Source organism: Durio zibethinus, chromosome 1 (assembly GCF_047325235.1).
Source record: "Durio zibethinus cultivar Kanyao isolate XHJ-2024 chromosome 1, ASM4732523v1, whole genome shotgun sequence".
In the NCBI taxonomy this organism is placed as follows: domain Eukaryota; kingdom Viridiplantae; phylum Streptophyta; class Magnoliopsida; order Malvales; family Malvaceae; genus Durio; species Durio zibethinus.
The window spans coordinates 4,584,571-4,593,113 of NC_143162.1; the positions used below are offsets into that span (position 1 = coordinate 4,584,571).

At 34.8% G+C, this 8,543-nt stretch overlaps 1 protein-coding gene across 1 annotated transcript; it reads left to right on the forward strand.

Moving 5' to 3' along the window:
* Window positions 1-1,596: 1,596 nt before the first annotated feature.
* LOC111311792 (uncharacterized) lies at window positions 1,597-8,223 on the forward strand. Its single transcript, XM_022911487.2, has 8 exons — window positions 1,597-1,793; window positions 1,885-2,082; window positions 2,265-2,387; window positions 3,571-3,608; window positions 3,700-3,868; window positions 4,040-7,270; window positions 7,452-7,585; window positions 7,689-8,223. Exons 1-8 carry the CDS (start codon window positions 1,710-1,712, stop codon window positions 7,933-7,935), a joined length of 4,224 nt encoding a protein of 1,407 aa, XP_022767222.2. The 5' UTR covers window positions 1,597-1,709; the 3' UTR covers window positions 7,936-8,223.
* The last annotated feature ends 320 nt before the right edge of the window (window positions 8,224-8,543 follow it).

Genomic DNA, 8,543 nt, shown 5'->3' on the forward strand with positions numbered 1-8,543 from the left:
GAAAGAAAATAATATAAAATTAAAAAGAAAAGTATGGCTTTATTATTTGCTTTAATATTGAAGTAGATATATTTATAGTTAATAGGATCATAAATAGATAAATGTATTATCAATTTTGTTATAAAAGTAATTTTATTAATTTTATACTTATCATTATCAATATTAAATGTTTTATATATTTATTTTGCATATTATTAATAATATTATTATATATATGAGTATATATGTATTTATAAATATTTTTTAATTAAATAAAAAAATTCAAAATAACGTAACAACGAAACAAATCTCATTGTAAATAAAAAAAAACCAAAATATTTTCCTCTACGAAATTTACAACCTTGGTTGTAACTTTTCAATAAATAAATAATTAATATATGCAATTAATTGATGGTCTCAAGCCTCTGGAGCAAATTAGTTGATCAATTAATAAACGAGCAACTATAAATTTTGGGAAATATGAATTAATCGATTACAATGAACAAATTTTGTTTTCCTTAATGTTTGAAAGTGACTTATATTTTAAAGTTACAACCTTAGGGAAGAGATATATTTACTGATAAATAGTGTCTAAAGCACCTTCAGTGGCCTATAAATACTCCTTAGTAATCCCTTTAAAAATAATTGAGTTCCTTGTGAATCTTTTATTGCTTTATTTTCACATTAAAACAATAGTGGCAGCTCGCTTTATCTATGGTCCGAACTGTTCACCAGACCCACGGGTGGATCGAATGTAAGTCGGGCCTTGAATAAGGATTTTAAGGCCAGCCCAACTGAAATCATGTTATTAATTAAAAATATTTTTTATTTAAACTTAATTCCAAAATACATTTAAAAATATTAATATATAAATAATTTTTATTTTTTAAAAAAATAATAGTGGATCCATTCAAGTTTAAATGTGCAAATCGAGCTAAGCTCTAAGCGAAATTTTAAAACTACCAATCAAATTTGATTTTTGATTCAATTTATGAACACTTCTAACTTCTAAATTTAATGTTTAGCTCATATACATATATTTCAAATATTTTTCTTATAAGTCCTTTGGTCATGGAAATATTTCAAGAGACCAAACTATTTATAAAAATAAATAATTAGAGGTACCCTGCGGCCATACCCACGTAATAACACCTCAGGCAATTACAAGAGAGACTTTGGCAGATACGAGAATAAAACAATTTTTTTATAGAATGGAATTTATCGAACAAAGCTAAGGTGGAGATTAAAACCCAAAAATCATATTGGTATAATCACCTAAATATTGATTTTTATGTTTCTCCCATTTCCTAATGATTAGACCGTTGAATCTTGATTAATCACCCAACCTTGTTCTACTTTTGTCTCAGGGCAGTTATGTCCAGTTTGTTTGCACGCCTATTGGAACTTTCTTCTTACCAGCTTAAATCACCAGCAACTTATTTTGAGCCATCTCAAACTCACCTTTTTTGGGGGGCCAGAAATCTCAAAGTCTTGCTTCAATGTTGACTTTTGTACATGTGTCAGATTGTTGCAAGTGTAGTAGTATAAAATTTGGTTCACCAGAGTTTTTCTCTTCATAGAAGGACAATAAAGTTAACCAGTATGCTTCACAACAATGACTAGCAAGCTAACAATCTCCCTTTAGGTGGTAATGTTTTTGCTACGTTTTCTCTGAAATTTGCAGATTAATTCAGAAAGAAAGGATATAGGAAAAAAAAGCTGGAAAAACAATGTTCAGGTTGCACAAAACAAGGCCAACTAATAAATCAGGGGAAAAGATTGATTTTAAATTCTCCAATTTCAAAGCTGTTCAGGTAATTCATAGTGTCGTAGTCTTCTTCTGTTTTGTTTTTTCCTTTGTTCCATTTTTGAAAACATTGCGTGTTTTCTGGTATGTTTTGATAGGTACCAAAAGGATGGGACAGGTTGTTTATGTCTATTGTCTCTGTGGAGAATGGGAAAATCATTGCTAAGACAGGCAAAGCAGTAGCTCGAAATGGAACTTGTCAATGGACAGAGACAGTGTCAGAATCTATTTGGGTTTCAGGAAAACAGGCTCCCGATGAGATTGGAGATTGTCTTTTCAAGTTTGTTGTTGCAATGGTAATGTTAATAAAAATGTTGATCTTTGTTTCCAGTGATCAGTTTCAGCTCCATGATTGAATTCTTAACATCCTTCTTATTTTTGCTGGGGAATGACACATTTTCTTCTGTATATTGTTCTGTGAACCTGATCTGGCCATGTTAATAACATGTAAATGTTGCAAATGAATGTTGAATTGCAGGGATCAGCCAGATCTGGCATTCTTGGAGAGGCTACAGTGAACATGACTGGCTATATAAATTCAACCGTCATTGTTCCAGTTTCATTGCCATTGAAAAAATGTAGCCATGGGACAATTTTGCAAGTGAGTATCAACAATATGATTTTCTCTCCTTTGGTTTTTTTTTTTCTTCTGTTCAAGACCTGTTTTATCTTTTCCTCCTTTTCTTTTTTGGTTTTTATTTTAAAGAGATCAAAATGTAATCCATATAGAACAGGTGATGATCGTGATTACTTGGTCAGAAAAACAAAAAATTATGGTGACTCTAAATTGAAAAAATTTGAATGGAATAAAGACCAAGCCGAGGAGCCCTTCGGCTCGGTAGTTAACTGACCCGTTATAAGGCGCTGGGGCTGGCCATAGGAGTTAGGGTCCTATGAGTAAACCTTTTCTTTTATGGCTAAATGGCCTTTACTGGGTTTGGCCCCTGGATCATTCATTGCACTAACATGTTGAAACTCGGAAAATATGGTTGAGATTGCTTTAAATACATAGGCTGGCAATTACAGGGATTATTTGATTGGAAATTTTTTAGTATCTTAGTTTTGTTACTTGTTACGAAATTCGTGTTCGTAAGAAATCTATAATTTAACTCGATTTATATAATTATTTTTAAAAAATGATGTAAAAAAGTAAAAATTTCAAAATCGTAACATTTGTAATTTTTTTCATGTTCTCAATTTTTGATTTCATTTATATAAAGAAAATCCAGGTTTGGAAGAGATGAAAATTGAACTAAAATCTTAGAAAGATAGTCACTTACCAAATTCACCTTTGCCACTATCTAGTTTATAACGAAAACCAGAGCTGCCATGCCCTACCAAATTGTTGGTATTTCACCGAGAGCAGAAAACTTTCACCTACTTACTTCAAAGCAGAACAATGAAATAACCTTTTTTGGTTAAGAATTGATAATAAGATCATTATTATTTCACTTTTTTTTATCAATACATAGTTTAAAATTCCTAATTTCTTTTTAATTTCATGGATACTTATACAGTACAGTATGCTATACAATTTTTTTTTTCCATTTAGCTGCTGTCTCCAGGACGTACATTTTGCGTAAAAAGAGCATTGGCGGAACATGAAACTGGAAATTATTACTATCAAATTAGAAGTTAGCTGAATGATTTTTTTTTATATCGCAATGGGAGTAATAAGAAAACGATAATGCAGAAATCAAAGCATTTTGCTAATCTGAATTAGACATAAATTGAAGCAAAGTTTTGTTTCTAACAACATTATGCTTATACTTTTTGATATGCAGGTAAAAATTCATTGTTTGACACCAAGACCACAACCAATGTTAGTATCCTCCAGAGCCCTTTGTTCCCTTTTTTTTTTCTTTTTCTTAGATGTTCTATAGGATTAGACGATTTGGTATGGATTATTTCAGGGAAGATGAATCAAAGCAGACAAATTCCCATGAAGACGGTAATAACACTGACCCTCCTAATCTGAGCCTTAATTCGGATGGGACAGAGAGTGTAACAGCAAAGAGTGTCGGATCGTCCCCTAGTCAAGATTTGGTCTCTGCCCCACACCAAGGAGCACTTGAGAGTAGGGTACGTTCTGCTCTCATTTTTTTGGTTCTTGAATCGTAAACTGTTTGCCATGAGTTATTACATTCTTGGAGGAAGAGAGTTGCAATTTTTTGTGTACAAACAAATCTATTTTTAATATGTTTGTCATATTTGTTGTCCTGGAAACTAACAGAATTTCTTCCTTCTTTATAGGAAGCAAGTTTCTCGACTTCAGATTCACAATCACTTCACAGCTATGATTCAGCAGAGAGTTCCATAGGGAGGGAAAGTTTCTCTCCAGTAAGCAATTTGAATGGTGATGCACAGAACCTGATACAAAAACAAGATTCACCCACTTTTCAATACAGTTTACCTGATGGGAATTGTAATCTTGATGATCCTTCTCAATCAAATCATTCATCATTTGATTCACAAATTATGGATTCACAAAGCACTTTTTCGGATAATCAGAAGGAGTTTTCTGCATCAACTCTGAGAGTCACAGATTCTTCTAAGAATCTTCTTGAAACAGCAGAAAAAACGATTGAAGAACTTCCTGCAGAAGCAAAGATGTGGAAGAGGAATGCCGAGAAGTTAATGCTTGACTTAGACATACTGAGGAAAGAATACTCTGACCAGTCCAAAAATCAAGCAAATTTGGATATGGAACTATCAGCAGCAAATTCAGAATGTGATGGACTAAGGAAAGAAGTTGAACAGCTGAAATTGTTGTTGGAGAAGTCAATGGTGAAACAAACAACCTTGGAAGATTCAACATTTCAGGATGAAGGAGTAACCCATAATCATCAGGAGTTGGGAAATGAAATTAAGTTCCAAAAAGAGTCCAATGCTAACCTGGCTTTGCAGTTGAAGAGGAGTCAAGATGCAAATGCTGAGCTTGTTTCAGTTCTTCAGGAACTGGAAGGGACCGTAGAAAAGCAAAGAGTTGAAATGGAGAATATTTCATCCCTGCAGTCACAATTCAGAGGACTGGAAAACTCTATCCAGCTAAACACAGAGGAAAATAGGAACTTGGTTATCCAGCTGCGGCAATCAAAAGAATCAGAGAAGAATTTGCAGGCCAAGGTTCAACTTCTTGAAAAGGCCTTGAAGGACAAAGAAGATGAGATGGAGTCTGAAAAAAGTGCTTGCCTTTTGGATATCGAGGAAGAATACAAAAATAATATAGCAGCTAAAGAAAGAGAAATTGTCGGTTTGAAAGTAAAGCTATCCGAGTCTCTCAAAGAAAGACATTTTGTGAAACTGGAGTCCAGAAAGGGTGGTGATGCACATCTGATCAGAGAAATTGAAGCCTTGAAAGCAAAACTAGAAGAGTTAGAAAGTGATTGCAATGAGCTGACTGATGAAAACCTTGAATTACTACTGAAGCTAAAGGAAACGAAGAACAATTTCAAAGGAGTTACAACCCCTGATTTTTCATCAGATGAGCTTTCAGCTAGTACCGGGTTCAAAATGAGTGAAGACAAGTCACAAATGCTTTTTCTTGAAGAGAAGCTTAAAAAGAAAATTCTCAGGGAGATTCAAAGTGACTATAATAGTTACATTCAGGAACTTGAAAGTCAGAAAATGGATTTGGAATCCGAAGTAACTGAAGTAGGAAAGGAGTTAACTCAAAAAAGGACTGAAATACAAACACTTGAGGCTACTATGCAGTCAAAGGAAGAGAAGAATGTGGAACTTAGACGGAATCAAAGTAAACTAGAGGCTGAGGTGTCTAATCTCCAAAGAGAAAAGGTTCAACTAGAGGCTAAGATGGAAGTCGTCCAAAGAGAAAGTGATAGTGCTACCAAGTGCCTGGATGATCTGCGAAATGATATGATGGTGCTGAGCAGCAGCATGGATTCCGATGTTTCTGCTGATAAGTTTCCTGAGAGGAAGTCTTCAGCCCTAGAAAGAGTAAAACATGAACTTGAAATACATTTATTAGAGCTGGAAGATGAAAATAAGCAGTTGTCATTACGCCTGTCCCTTATGGAAGATCAACTAGAAGATTTGAAAGATGAGAGGGATTCAACTCAAATGCAACTTGAGGATTCGAAATCACTTGCTACAAGTCTCAAGGATGAGAATACAAGATCTAGAAAAGAGATGGAGGCTCAAAAAACAGATATGGAAACGCATCTGCAGGATATGCGCGATCAGTGGTTAGCTTCTCAAGATATGTGTGAATATCTGAGAAGAACAAATGCAAAGTTACAAGCAACTACTGAGACACTCATCGAAGAAAGCAATTCACATAAGAAGTCAGCTGGAGAATTGAGGAAGGAAAAGTCAAAATTGGATCAGCATTGTGCTTACTTGGCGGCCAAATTGAGAGAGTCAGATAAAAGCTTGACTGATTGCAACAAAAAGATTGAAGTTTTGGAAGAAAATCTTACTTTGGTGATTGAAGATTTTGCATCAAGAGAGGAAAGCCTGACTTTGGAATTGGATGCCATTCATGACAAAAGCAAGAAACTTGAGGCGAAACAGAAGCTTGAAGAAAGCTCCTGGAATCAAATGTATTTGAAGAAGACAAATGAAGTTGAGAATCTTCAACAAGAGGTGGAAAACCTTTCAAAGCAACTCTCTGAAGTGAATAATGAGAAAGAGAAAACAGCTTATGATGCTTTACGTGAAATTTCTAGTTTACATGCAGGAAAAGTTAGACTGGAGTCAGCTCTCCAAGAAGCCGAATCGAAAATGAAACATACTGAAAATGAACTCAAGAAATTACATACTGAAGCTAAAACAAAAGTGGAAGACCTGTTGGATGAACTTGCAGCCTCCCGAGAAAACCGGGAAAAACTGATGGCAGAGCATGAAAGAGCTCTAAAGTTGTTGGAGAGTTACAAGTCCAGTGAACGGAAACTTAAAACCATTGTGAATGGTCTTGAACTAAAGCTAACTGTTTGTGAATATGAAAGGCAGAAAGGATCAGAACAGTCTACCAATATGAAAGTTCAGCTGATGAAACTAGAAAATCTTCAGGATGACATTTTGGCTCTCAGAGATGAGCGTGATGCAATTAAAGCTGACAAAGAGAAACTGGAAGCTTCATTCTCTTTAGTATCTGGAGAATGTGATGATTTGAAGGCAGAGAAAAATTCCTTTTTGGAGCAGATATCTACCTTGCAAGAGGTTGTATCAGAATTAGAGGACTATAAACACGAAAAAGTAGCCTTGGAAGAAACACTTGTGCGGATGGAGGCTGACCTCATGGCAAAAGAGGCATTATTAATGGATAATGCAGAGCTTAAAAATGAGCTTCACCAGATCAAGCAAACAAACAGACAATTCCAGCAGCAAATAAAACAGCTGCAAGAAGAGAAAGATGAGCTTCTGATAAAAGCTCAAACCCTTGAAGAAAAATTGAAACTGAAAGTGGAAGAGAAACAGAAGCAGCGGCAGTCCAATTCCCACAGAAACCAACATAAAAGAGAAGTAAGAACTTCACTTCCATTATGAAATTTTATAATTGCTAGATTTAGAATTGACTTTTTTTTTACTGCATTTACATCTTGTTGATTCCTATATGAAATCGTATAATTGATAGTTTTCTTTTAGGAAATGCTTCCATCTCACCCTTTGAGCATTCAATTCCTTTTTCCATCTTTCAATCCAGGACAATAATTACGATTTCCATGATGGAAGCCCTCAATCTGTTGGAGTTGCTCCTGTCTCTAAGATTCAGTTCCTTGAAAATGAACTTGCCAAGGCTATGGAAGCAAATAACAAGTATAAAGTTCGTCTAAATAGGTGAGTGGAGTAGGAACATGTTACAGCGTCAAAACCCATAATTTATCTTCCCATAAAGTTCAACTCCATGAATCCTGCTTATCCTACTGCTATCATCTTCCAGGTCATCAGAGGGTCGGAGAAGTCAATCAAATACACCTAGAAAATCACCCATTGAAGGTGAAGTTGTAGCAAAAGAAAAGTATGAACGTACAAAATCATCTCTGGAGGCAGAGCTAAGAGACATACGCGAGCGTTATCTCCACATGAGCCTTAAATATGCAGAAGTAGAAGCTCAGAGAGAAGAACTTGTCATGAAACTTAGAGGAGTCAAGAGTATGAGGAGGTGGTCCTCAAACCCTTCCAATTAAGCAATTCTTTTCCAATTTTAAGCAATTTCTTTCATTCCCCCCCGTCCTTACAAAATGCTCATAAAATACTGTGCTAGCTACACTCAATCTCATTGATATTCGAGAAAGTATGTTTTCCATAGACAAAAAACAAAGTTGCTTATCTGGGTTTGTAACCAATAAAATCCCCCAGGCTTTGCCGATGGCAGCCTGATTGTAGGCAAGAGTACCATATTAATGCAATATTTTTGGTCCATTCATGCCAGCAGGCCAGAATCCTGAAGCACATTCTCAAGACAGATTTAGAACTAAATTCAATCTCCTTTTCGTTGAAAAAAGAAGTGGATTTTGTGTGTAAATAAGGCATTTAGACATTTAGTTTGTAAAGAACTCCACATTATTTCTTGTAATATTTTTAAAATATAACATCTAATAAATTTAATAAATTTAAAATTTTAATCCCAACATCTATGGATAAAAGTAACTTTTGATTGCTAGTTTACAAATCCGTAGGTGAACCTTGCTTTCATTGGTAAAAGAAAACTACTGCCTATATAATTTGGTATTGCACTTTATACTGCATGAGTCACGAATCAGCAAAGTGAGAATTGTGCTTAAAATTAAAGGCA

Coding starts and splice junctions, on each gene's coding strand:
- LOC111311792 (XM_022911487.2), top strand. CDS start 1,710: ATGTTCAGGTTGCACAAAACAAGGCCAACTAATAAATCAGGGGAAAAG. Junction 1,794..1,884: donor CCAATTTCAAAGCTGTTCAG/GTAATTCATAGT, acceptor ATGTTTTGATAG/GTACCAAAAGGATGGGACAG. Junction 7,586..7,688: donor TATAAAGTTCGTCTAAATAG/GTGAGTGGAGTA, acceptor ATCATCTTCCAG/GTCATCAGAGGGTCGGAGAA.